At 45.9% G+C, this 13,042-nt stretch overlaps 1 protein-coding gene across 1 annotated transcript; it reads right to left on the bottom strand.

Moving 5' to 3' along the window:
• Positions 1–12,001: 12,001 nt before the first annotated feature.
• On the bottom strand, positions 12,002–12,973 carry LOC102446388 (olfactory receptor 52P1-like). The gene has a single exon (XM_006110244.4). It carries the CDS (start codon positions 12,971–12,973, stop codon positions 12,002–12,004), a length of 972 nt encoding a protein of 323 aa, XP_006110306.2.
• Positions 12,974–13,042: the final 69 nt, after the last annotated feature.

The raw sequence follows: 13,042 nt of genomic DNA, 5'->3' as shown, positions 1-13,042 counted from the left end.
GAGATGATCAAATCATCAGTTGGGCTCAGAAATGTTCAAGGTGCCTGAAAAATGAGAAAAGAAAAGAAACAGCTTTCCATGGTTTATTCCAAATATTATGGTAAATATTTTATTGTTATGAACAATCTGAAATGAAAGTGAGCAGTGAGGTGCGATATTTATAGATGGCACCGGATTATTTAGGTCATAGTCAAGTTCCAGAGACCTCCTCAAAGGGAACTGACCAAGCCAGGTGAATGGTCAGTGTATTAACAGATACATTTCCTTGTCAACTATTTCAAAGTCTGCCTTTTGAAGGGAAAACTTTGAGCTCTTGAAACAACTCATAAGGTTCGAAGAACTCTATGAACACAAGACAGGGACTGGATGTCATGACACCTAGGCTGTGTCCAGACTCAGGGGTTTTTTCGGGAAAAGTAACCTTTTTCCGAAAAAACTTCCCCTGCGTCCAGACTCAAGCCGCGTTCTTTCGAAATTAAATCGAAAGAACGCGGCTTTTCTTTCGATGGCGGTAAACCTCATTTCACGAGGAAGAACGCCTTCTTTCGAAAGTTCCTCTTTCGAAAGAAGGCGTTCTTCAATGTAAATAGAGCTTCTTCGAAAGAGAGCATCCAGACTCACTGGATGCTTTCTTTCGAAAAAGCAAGCCGCTTGCAGTCTAGACATAGTCCTAGTTCAGTGAAACCCCAGATTCTGAACAGAAAACAAGCAAAATATTGGTATCCAGGAGGAGTGGACTGGGAAATTATACAGAATATATTTGTAATAGGAAATCAGTCAGTTGATATTTCACATTCTTCTGTATTCCTCTCTGTAATATTGGGCACTCACCTTGCACACGATATTTCAAAAGTAGTGGAGGTTGGGAAAAGGCCATGAAAATGATCAAGGGCCCAGGGAAACTATTATGTATAGAGAGATGAAAAAGAATGTGAGTTTTATCTCATGAAGAGAGTTAATAGGAGGGGATTAAAGTCTGTGAAAATCTTACTGGTAGACAGGAGGTCAAGAATGTGCCCTGTCTCTTACCGCAATGTCTACAAGTTTCCCCCATGGAAACAGATATTGTGCTGGGTTATGAGTTTTCTCAACAGAATGGGCTTGAAAGGCACAAGGCTCTTGGTATTTGGGGCTACAGGCCTACACCTCTGTTACTTCCCCTGTTTCTTTTGGTGAGACACTTTCTTGCAGGCACCCATCTTTGGTTATGTCTACACTACAGGGTTGTTCCGGGATAACGGAGGTGTCCCAGAAAAACTCCGCTGTGTGCAGGTAATGCATCTGCTCTTCTGCTTTTTTTTTGCAGAAGAGCAGATGTGTTCTTTCAGAAGCTCTGTCTTCCTCCTCCCACGAGGAAGAAGGGCTCTTCCCAAAGAGGAGACTTTTCTGAAATTTGACCCAGTGTAGATGGGCCAAATTTCAGAAAAGTCTCTTCAGAAAAAACTATTGGAAAAGGGTATGCAAATTGCGGAGTTCAATTTGCATACCTTTTACCAATAGATCATTGTAATGTAGACATAGCCTAAGTCTGAGACACAACTTACAGGTGTTATATGAGAAATTTATACAGAGAAACATGCCAGCAAGAAAACCTTCTCCTGTCTGAAGTTTGCAGATGACAGAAAAATTAGGGGATGGTAAACAATGGTCACTGATTCAGAGCCATCTGGACTGGTTGTTAAATTGGGTCAAAGCAAACAATTTGTTGTAATATCACTATATAGATACGCACATCTAAGAACAAAGAATGTAGGTGATGCTTACATGATGCAGGACTATTGTAGGAAGTGTAATGACTCTGAAAGATTTGGGGGCATGAAGAAATAACCAGCTCAAAAATGCTCACAATGCAGCCAAAAGAGCCAATGTGATCCTGGAATAATAACCAGGGGAATCTCAAGGAAAGGCAGAGAAGTCATTTTACCTCTGTTTGGCACAGATTCAGCTGTGGCTGGAATCCAATGCTCAGTTCTGGCATCCACAAACTTTTTAAACACTGAAGAAGGTTCATAGAAGAGTCAGAAGAATTAGTAAAGGCTCCAAAACCCGCCTTATAATGATAGGCTCAAAGAGCTCAATGTATTTAATTCAACGAAGACTGTTCAATGTGTTTAATTCAACAAAGAGGTTATTGATAATTTTCTGTAAGAATCGCCATGGGGAACAATATTTAATATTAAGCTTTTCAGCTTAGCATACAGAGACGTAACATGATCAAATGGCTGGAAATTGAAGATAAATTCTGACTGGAATTGAGGTGCACTTTTAAAAAAAGTTATAACAACCTTTGGAACACATTGCATTGCCAATTCTCATGGCAGATTCTTCAACATGGAGAATTTCTACATGGAGGTTGAATGTATCTGTAAAAGATCTTCTCCGGGAAGGGTTTGGGGGATTCTCAGGCATGGGCTGTACAAGAATTCAGAGCAGATGATCAAAATCATCCCTTACAGTTTTGGCAATCTAGGTGCATAACTACAAAAGTCAGCTGGAGGCATTTTGCATGAAAACTTGTTGCCTGAGATTATGGAAGGCACCTCATGACCTCATGAGACTACGGAGCTTGGGAAGTCTACATTAAGTGTGCGTTTCATGAGGCTGCTTGATCTCATGAAGTTTGATATGAACGAATGTTTTAAGGGAGCAAAATAATGACATGAACCCATAAAACCTCATACAGCCCTAGCCATTAACGATTAACAGAGGAGGCTAACAAATGGTCCCAGAGCAAGCTAAGAAATACCTATGTCCCGGTGGTCCTCTCTTTCAGTCAGTGGTTCCTGTATGTAACTGCTGTATTTTCCTAGGTCCTCACAAGTCCCACAGTTGCCTGCTTTCATCACAGAATGTGTGACCCACTCGGCTTGTGAGCTCTCCCTGTGTAGCATTCCATGAAGCACCACAACCGTGTAGGTGAGTGTAACAAGAGAAGGCACTCAGGTGCCCTGGCATTTTTAACGTGTGGGTAAGATTTCTCATGATGACACACAGTCACTGATTAACCCTCACCAAAAAGAGCAGGAGTTGGGGATGGCACGTCACTCCCTGCAGAGAAAGAGCAGTGGGGAAGTTAGGGGCATCAGAGGTTCTGGGAGCCACGGATGACTAGGGAGCATGAAGGAGACAGCTGCAAGCCCACTCCCAGTCCTACACCTACATGAGCGTTCACACAGACAGGGATGCACTCAGCCTGCAGTGACATGGGGCTTTCTGAGCCGCTGCTGCATGAACCAACCACGGAGAAAGGCTGCAGCTAAAATAACCACTGGCTCCCTAACCCAAGAGCTGTTCCAACTTGCCCTGGTCCAACCACTAATCAGTTTGTTCCTCCCTCAATGTGGGGAGCAAAATGCACACTGTGCAAAATGCACACTGTGATCACCGAGCTTTTTCTCCCAACCACTTCACTTAAAGGCATACTCAGTTTGGATTACAACATAAAAACGAATGATTAACAATAAAAGATTGTAGGTGATTACAAGGACAGCAGACAAATCAAAGCAGACTATCTAGCAAATAACAAGAATACAATACCGAACAATTCAAGCTACTGGGCTGGTGAATGCATGCCCAAAGGTCTCTTGACTTGAACTCTGGAAATCTTCCTTTGCCCTTATCTTTAAATGTTATGCAGAAAGTGGCAACTCACCACAATGCCACTCAGCAGAGAGAGAAAATTTCCTTTCTGAGACAGGAAGGCAGAGCCCTGAGATTTAGTGTATGAGTCACCTATGTCTGACACTTAGCTTGCTGGACACCAACCTTTATAATTTCCCTGAACGGTCCCTACAGATTCTCAGTTTAGCCAAGATTCATGGACAATTCCCTGGGTTCCATGAGCGGTGGTAAGTACAGAAGGTAGACCCTGGAGAATTTCAGCTCGAGAACATCCCCCAGGAGTGAAAAATTTATTTACTGATAACAGGGATTTGGATTTTCATGGCAAAGAGTCTTGTAGATGATTTAGTCTAACAGACTTTTTCTTCAGTGTGCAACGTATTAACATTTGCATTATGTGTGGGAATGCTGTTACGGGATACAGAAACCAAAATCATTTTCAATTGATTGTGGATGTGTATACTGCCCTGCAGTTGACATATCCACTTTATTAACCCCTAAAATGGCACTTCCTCTCTGTGGAGGCCAGAGGATACAATCCAGAAATCATGCAATCCAAAGGTCATGGGAAAAGCTTTCTTCTTCCAGCATTCTGACATCAAGGCTTTGTCTACACTGCAGGCTTTTTGTGTAAGAAGCTTTTTCCAGAAGAGATCTTCCACAAAACCTTCTTGCGCAAAAGCTCATCCACACCTCAAAGCTCATCGCAAATGCGATGTGCTTTTGTGCAAGAGAGTGTCCACACTGCATGGACACTGTTTGTGCAAGAAAGTTCTAATGGCCACAGAATGGCCATCAGAGCACCTGTGCTTTTTGTGATAAGCTCTTTTTGCACAAGAAACCCCTGTTGAGCATCCACACACATGTTAAGGAGTTATGCCTTGTAGAAGGAGTTTTACCTATACTGAAAAAAGCCCTCTGTTCTGTCGATTGACTGTAGATTTTCTTGTGCAAAAATGCGCTTGAGGTGTGGACGCTCCGCTGGTTTTTGCACAAAAACTTCTGACTGTTGTAATAGTTGGTCCACTCAGTGCAACAGGGAAGCAACCCATCTCAATACTGTGGCTATGTCTATACTACCAGATTTTTACACAAAAATGGCCGTTTTTGTGCAAAAACGGCAGAGCGTCCACACCTGAAGTGCATTTTTGCGCAAAAAAATTTACAGTAAATCAACAGGACAGAGGGCTTTTGCCGGTAGACTTATTTCTCTCCCCATGAGGAATAACTCCTTTTTGAACTGCAGCTCTTGCACAAAAAGGCAGGTGTGGCCACTCTTGCCAAAAAGAGCCTATTGGAAAAAGCAATCTATGAATGGCAATCAGAATTTTCTTGCACAAGAGCGCCCATGAAGTGTGGACGCTCTCTTGCACAAAAGCACATCGCATTGCTTTTGCGATGCGCTTTTGAGGTGTGAAGATCTCTTCCGCAAAAAGCTTCTTGCACAAAAGCCCTGCAGTGTAGACTCTTCGTGCAATGAGGAATAACTGTTCATTCGAGGGAAGGGATTTGGATTGGACTACCGCGTCTACATGCAGTAAGTTAAATTGGGCAACTGGCATTTTAAAATGGCGACCGGCCACGAATATGCTAATCAAGCGTGGAATATTTAAATCCTGCACTTCATTAGCAACTTTGGTATGCTTCTTTTGCCTCCCTAGTCCGAACTAGGAGGCAAGTATAGATATACCCTCAGTCTTTCCCATTTACACTGGAGCACTACAAGACATTTTCATTTTTACAGTACACTGAGCAAGCAGGTGTGGTTTTCTGCTTTCATTGCAGATGTTTCTCCAGTGGACTGCATTCATCAAAAATGGGGTAAGAGACTGGAAAAAGACAGCTTCGGAAACATACACACTCTGCTCCACCCAAACAGCATTCTCAACTTTGGCATTTTTTCAAATAAGGAAAAGAGTTGTCTCCAAAGCACCCAGGGGCCTCGGTTTAGGAGTGGAGTAGGGACAAGACGAGATGGCTCATGGGTAAAGCCGTGAGGGTGAGGGGAATGGGAGGGTGCACCCAAGGAGGAGCAAAGCCCAGGTGGCAATTCTCTTAAAGGCAGCAGATTGATGACTGCATTACAGGAGAGCTTGAACCTCCCCAGGCTTATTATACCCACCACCTATGTAAGATGGATGCTCTGGGCCCACTTACCTGGCATTGTCACATGGTCTCTGTGATGGGGTGGACTAAGCCCCAACACCCCTCACAGGAGCCTGGAGGCCTTACCATACCCCAACCCAGCCAGAGGAGCAGAAGAGAGGTCCTCCAGGCAGAACAGAGTGGCTGCCTCCGTGGCAGCCAATCAGGGCCCAGCAGAGCAGTATAAAAGAAACTGTTGGGCTAGGGCCTGGCAGTTCCTCACAGGAGCTCAACCTAGATGGACTGATGGACTGACTGGGAGAACAGCAGCACCGTGGACAGCTCTGAGTGCAAACTGGACTTTAGGCCTGGGTAAGGCCCAGGCCTAGTGACCGAAGACTAGCCATAAGCCAACTAGAAGAGTTAATAGCACCCTGGCCAGGGTCTATTGAGAACCCAGCCACAAACCCTGAGATGACCAGACAGAGCAGCATCCTGGGGAACTAGCCCAGGGAACAAGGAAGGAGCAGACAACGGAGACTTGTAGCAGGTACCTGCTACTTATAGGGTCCCTGGGCTGGGACCCAGAGGAGTTGGTGGGCCTGGGTCCCCCCCAACCCTCTAGCAGCCACTGCAAGGGGGCAAGAAGAAGCCTGGTCCCAGGCCATATACTGACATTTCCTCTGCCATAGATGACCAGGATTACCACAGAAGGGTATGGCAGTACGTACCGGAGTATGGCAGTACGAAGGGTGTTGCTCACCCCATGGCACCTTCTGCAGGCAGCATGTAGTGGGTTTCTTTCTGCACATGTGTCAACTACCTCTTCCTGTGGTATGGCCCAGCCTCCCAGGGCCAGCTCAGGGCAAGGGCTCTCCCCGATGAAGTAAGCAAATAAAGGGGATCATTCATAGGAATCAGGAATGCTTCCCTTTCAGGTTGCCCTCCCCTTCCTGCCCCCCCCCCCCCTCCCTCCTCGCCTAGGCCCTTTTTTCCTTCTGGGAAGAACCTATGGGCAGTTGCTGAGGGGGAGATTTTGCCTTCCCTCAGCTCATCTCCCCTGGAGCTGCAGGTAGCAGGTTCATTCTCCTCCATGGTCTGTCACAACATAAGTTACTTCCCTGCCTTTTTGCCTTTCACAGGCACTTCTCTTCAGACTTTCTTTGTCCACCCCATTTCCCTGATAATTTATTTGGTGAACATTTGGCTTCTCTTAACTCCTAACAGTTTTGAAAAAGCATGTACCATTTCTGGGAGAGTTCTTTGGAGCATGGTGAGGAAGGCAAACTAAAATTCATCAGCATTTTTGCTCAGGGGACTTATGCCAGGGGGTGCCTTCATTGTGTCTACATAGCACATCTCAGAGGGAGAAGTGATTCATACTGGTTATTGATCAGTTGTGTAGTCAACTGCTTGACCAAGTTTTCATTTGTTAGGAAATAACAGTCTCTGGAAAGTCTTCTCAATCAATGATGTTGCACTCACCTTATGTAGAAATTGTGCACCCTAACGTTACCCATTGCCTCTTTTGACGTGTATATGAAGCATTCACAATTTACACATCCCTGTGCATGTTACTAAAATCCAACCCATCAGTTTCTCCCACATCCCTCGTTTAAGTGGGGAATGTCTTGGCTTCTGCATTACCTCATGGAAATTCATTAGTAAAAGCATAGGAGGCACAAGGAGATAGATGTTGGCCAAGATGATATGAATGTGGGGAGCGATGCTCTGACCAAATCAGTATGTCAGAGTGGAGAAGAAGAGGGAGGATAAGACCTCAGCATCACACAGAGGTGGGCAGTGCAGGTGTTGAGGGCTTTCTGATTGGCTTTCTTGGAGGAGATTCTGAGGATGGCCCTGAGGATCAGACTGTAGGACAGGGCAATGAGCATCAGGTCTGAGCCAATGATAGTAAATGCTGCCAGCAAGCCGTAAATCCGGTTGACTGTGCCTAGTGTGGAGATCACGGACGTTGGAGGCCTCCCCCCAAACATTGATGAGGTCCACGATCTCCGCACTAGACTAAGTGGGCGCCCGCCTCTTGCCACCCTGGGCAGGCTCCTGGGAGCCGCCAGCCTGGTCCTGGGAAGAGGGGGAGGGCTGGGTGGCAGCAGGTGGCTGGCACTAACGGCTGTTAGTTCGAATTAACTTTGTAGTGTAGACATACCCAGGGTGAGGAAGGGCTTAGGGTGAGGTTGTTTCTCCCCCATGGCCAGGATGCCTTTTCTCTGTGGTCTGCAGGGGCCTTCTCTACCCCCTCTAGTTCCTCTGCTTAGGGGGCTTCCCTCCCCCAGTCCCTCTCCACTTATAGAGGCCTTTTCTCTCCCCACAGTCTCCCTGGCTGGAAGGAGCCTTCTCTCTCCTCTTAGCTCCACTATCTGGCAGGGGCCTTCTCTCTTCCCCAACCCTCCTGCTAGACCCCCAGCCCTGCCAGCCAACAGGGGCCTTTCTCCCCACCACTCCCAGCCAGTAGGGCTTTCCTACCCCACCCCTATGTTGTAGCCCAGGACCGGGGGGTGGGGGGGAAGGTTTGGGGCAGGTTGCTACTGCACCACAGTGATCACCCTGCAGTATCACATTCCTACAAACAGCGGCTCCCTCCCTTTCCATGTTTTGGAAAACAGTCACATTCCCAGCACTTCCCATTTTCCCGGCACAACCAGGCCAGACCTTGCTTTAAGTTAGGGTAAGAGGAAGCTGTGTACCAAATTTGGTGGCCCTAATATTTAGGCTACGTCTACACTGCAGGCTTCTTGAGCTAGAATGGCCGTTCTTGTGCAAAAACTTGCGGAGTGTCTACACTGCACATGCATTCCTGTGCAAGTAAATTTACAGTAAAGCGTTAGGACAGAGGGCTTCTTGTGCAAGAGTTATTCCTCTCCCCATGAGGAATAAGCCCTCTTGGGCAAGAGCTCTTGCACAAGAAGGCAGCATAGATGGACAACAGGATTTCTTGCGCAAGAAACCCCTGTGGCTAAAACGGCCATCAGAGCTTTCTTGCACAAGAGAGCATCAACAATGCCATGGACGCTCTTGCACAAAAGCATATCTCTTGTGCAAAAGCACATGGCAGTGTGGATGCACTCTTGTGCAAGGCCTTTTGTGCAAGAACTCCTGCACAAAACAGTTCTTGCGCAAGAAGCCTTCCGTGTAGATGTAGCCTTACTGTTTAGGAGGAATTCTTGAACAAATGGACTCACAGGCAGTCAGACAGATAGACAGATGTACTCTAAAGCTATGTCTACACTGCAGGCTTGTTGCACAAGAACCTTTTGTGGAAGAGATCTTCTGCAAAACGTTCTTGCGCAGGAGTGTGTCCACACTGCCATGTGCTTTTGCACAAGAGATGTGCTTTTGTGCAAGAGAGAGTTCACACTGCCATGGACTCTCTTGTGCAAGAAAGCTCTGAGTGCCATTCACAGTGCTTTTTCTGATAGGTGCTCTTGCACAAAAAGGCTTATTTCTCACAGAAAGAGGACTAACTCTTGCACAAAAAGCCCTGCCTTCTGACGATCTACTGTACTTTTTCTTGCACAAAAACGCACTTGTCTTGTGGATGCTTCACGAGTTTTTGCAAAAAAAAACAGCCGTTTTTGCACAAAAACCCTGCAGTGTAGATGTAGCCTTAGATAGATAGTTGGGAAAAGAGAAGACTGAAAGGGCACATGATAATAGCTTTCAGGTACCTAAAAGGTTGTTACAAGAAGGAGGGAGAAAACGTATTCCCCTTATCTTCAGACGATACGACAAGAAGAAATGGGCTTACATTGCAGTAAGGGATGTTTTGATTGGACATTAGGAAATATTTCCTGTCAGAGTGATTAAGCCCTGCAATAAATTACCTGAGGAAGTTGTGGAATCTCAATCCCTGGAGATATTGAAGAACAGGTTAAACAAATACCTTTCAGGGATGGTCTGTCTGGTGCTTGGTCCTGCCATGAATGCAGTGGACTACACTAGATGACCTCTCAAGATTCCTTCCAGTTCTATGATTCTATGATTAATCTCCTGGACATTTGTTGGCAATCTCCATTTCACATACGCCAAGATGAATTCTAGACACCTGTCTTTTACTTTTCCAACAGCAGGAATGGTTAGTGTTGTGATGGCGCATTGGGGTTCCCCCGTCTCTTGCACCCCAGTAATGGCACAAACAGACTCTACCAGCCAATAGAATAGAGGGAGTTTATTGCCTCTCCAGGATACAGCACAGCACATATGTAATCTGGTTACAGGGCAGGCCTAAGATGCCTCAGCCCCCCTTGATATGAGGGGGTCTGGGCTCCTAAACCCCAGCCTGTTGCCTAGGCTGCTTCCTCCATGATACCAGACAGAGACTAACCAACTCTCCTCCAGCCCTGCCCCCCAGCTCGGGGCGGCATTCCACCTTCCTTTGTTTCTCTCCCTAGGGGGTAGCTGGTCAGACAGGTTTGGAGCCCCCTTTGCATAATGACTCACCCCCTGCCCTGCTGGGCCGTGCTACAGCCAGCAGCCAGTGGAGGTCGCTCACAGCCCCAGCAAGGTACCCCCCACTACGTCACAAGTGTGTATTTCAAAAGTTCCATCTGAACGAGACTTCAAATTCCAGTGCACAAAGTGGTAATTTATTTGCCCCCCTAAGATGATGTTTTATCTTAACACCACTGTCTGGGATTTTATATAATCAGCAGAGAAGTTAATTCTTTCATTTCCGGTCATACCAGGAGTAAATCAATGGGAACACAACAATTCTTTCAGATCAAGGATTAAAAGTAAGTTTGCTCTTTTCTAACATCACATTTAATTAGATTTAAACTCACACAAACATATGTTATAAGGTTAGAACAAAAAAAATTACCGAACATCAGGAATATTATTGATTAACAGCAGGTTTGCAATAGGCAGTTGCTTATCTGCTGGGGAGAAAGGGTGTCAGAAAAAAGGTCTCTCAAGATAGCTTCAGACAACTGCTCCAAAGGGCACTTTATTAGCTATTCTCTTATAAATTCTACAAAACACATGAGTCCTGATGATCCCGAATGGACTTCACTATTTATACCTTTCAATAAACCTTTAATATCACAGGCATCTAGACTCAAGGTTTTTATCTGCTTATCATCTTCCATTCTGTTATTTGTCCCCTCTTCCCATTCTAATTAGCATAAGAACTAAGGGTTACTAAATGAAATTAATAGGCAGCAGGTTTAAAACAAACAGAAGGAAGTACTTTTTCACACAATACATAGTGGATCTGTGGAACTCCTTGCCAGGGGATGTTGTGAAGTCCAGAACTTTAACAGTGTTCAAAAAAGAGCTAGATCAATTCATGGAGGATAGATCCATCAATGCTTATTAGACAGGATGGTAGGAATGGTGTCCCTAGTCTCTGTTTGGCAGAAGTTGGGAATAGGTGACAGGGGTGAGATCACCTGAAGATTACCTGTTCTGTTCATTCCCTCTGGGGCACCTGGTATTGGCCACTATCAGAAGACGGGATACTGGGCTAGATGGACCTTTGGATTGACCCAGTATGTCCATTCTTATGTTCTTAAGGTAGATTTTGATTTTCCATCTAAAATTCAGCTTTCAAATTAAACCTTAATCTGTTGGTCTATTTTATGAATTCTTAATAGCTGACTGCAGATCATATGGTTGCAATTGACTTTATCTCATTCTGGAATATGCACCCCTCAAATCAGGGTAACAAAGTCCACTTCTTGAAAACAGTTTCACACCTGTCACCAATGAGCATTATTAGTAGGACATCCTTAATTCCTGCAACAACATTCCTGTATTTGCATTTTCCATCTGAAACATTTGATTGATACTGTAGGCTTCCTGGGAGATTAGACAGAAAAATCAGGGTCACGTTGCTCACCAGATCGATCATTAAAAAAAGTGCACCATTGTAGCTGCTTTCTTTGTGTTGAGCTATCACAAAACATAGATTTAGTTTGTCAAACTGATCAAGAACTCTGCTCACAATGGGTCTAATAGGGGTTGGACTTGATGACCTCCTGAGGTCTCTTCCAGCGCTATGATTCTATGATACAGAAAACCTCAGTGTCTTTGCTGGTTTGAAAGGCCCTGTGACAAGTTTTTTGGAGGTAGGAGGCTGATGAGTGATGCTGAAAGAGCTCAGGTGATGGTCAGAGAGAGGGAACTCAGCAACATGGAGAGCAGTGCATGGCAATGGAGTGAAAAGACATCAGATGTGAGGAGCTTTTCAGACTGTGAACTTAAACAGTGCTGAGCTCAGCCTAAGTGGGACAGCGCATACTTGATTAACATGGAGATATACCTTCCTGGCTCGTCATGCAGGTTTAGAATGAGTGACCTCAGGCAAGCATATTCTACAGGTGTATTTGCCCACTTTGTCGCGTAGCTCTTTGGTTTTGACCCCATAAATGATGGGGTTGAGCATGGGGGGGAGGAGGAAATAGAGATTGGCCAGGATGATGTGAAACTGGGGAGCGATCCCCTGACCGAACCGATGTGTCAGAGTGGATAAGAGGCCAGGAGGATACGATATCAGCATCACACAGATGTGGGCGGTGCAGGTGTTGAGGGCTTTGTGGTGAGCTTTCCTGGAGGAGATTCTGAGGACGGCCCGGATGATCAAACCATAGGACAGAGCAATGAGCGTCAAGTCCGACCCAACGACTAAAAACGCTATCAACAAGCCGTATATCCTGTTCATTGTGATGTCCCCACATGAGATCTTTGCCACAGCTATGTGCTCGCAATACGTGTGGGGGATAACGCGGCTGGCACAGAAAGGCTGTCGGCTCAGGAAGAAGGGCAGGGGCAGAACGAAGAGAACAGCTCTTATCAAACCCATGAGCCCTAGCATGGCGATCCGTACGTTGCTGAGGATGGTGGTGTATCTCAGAGGGTTGCATATGGCAACGTAGCGATCAAAGGCCATGGTCACCAGCACAGCCGAGTGCATAATGGAAACTGTGTGAAGGAAGAACATCTGGGTGAGGCAGCCCCCTAGAGTAATGTCTTTCAAATTGAACCAAAATATACACAGGGCCTTCGGCATCACAGAGGTAGAGGTGCCGATGTCGGTGAGCGCCAGCATGCAGATCAGCAGGTACATCGGCTTGCGTAGGGTCTGCTCTTTGCCTACCACAAAGAGAACTGTGAAATTTCCCAACAGGCTGATAATGTAGCACGTAGTGAAAGGGATGGAAATCCAGATGTGGGCAGGTTGCAGGCCAGGGATGCCCATTAGGATGAATGTGGGGCTGTCGGAAGAGGTGAGGTTGAAAACTTCCATGAGGTGGTCAAGCCGCTGATCGGAAATGGTCAAGGGGCCTGTGAAGGGAGAGAAGCGCAGCTAGGAGAG

The sequence above is a fragment of the Pelodiscus sinensis genome, chromosome 1 (genome assembly GCF_049634645.1).
Source record: "Pelodiscus sinensis isolate JC-2024 chromosome 1, ASM4963464v1, whole genome shotgun sequence".
Classification (NCBI taxonomy): domain Eukaryota; kingdom Metazoa; phylum Chordata; order Testudines; family Trionychidae; genus Pelodiscus; species Pelodiscus sinensis.
The sequence above is the reverse complement of the archived record's forward strand: the minus strand, read 5'-3'. Positions and strand labels throughout refer to the sequence as shown.

What these genes read in the sequence shown, in the direction of transcription:
- LOC102446388 (XM_006110244.4), bottom strand. Translation starts at nt 12,973, where the DNA reads ATGGAAGTTTTCAACCTCACCTCTTCCGACAGCCCCACATTCATCCTA.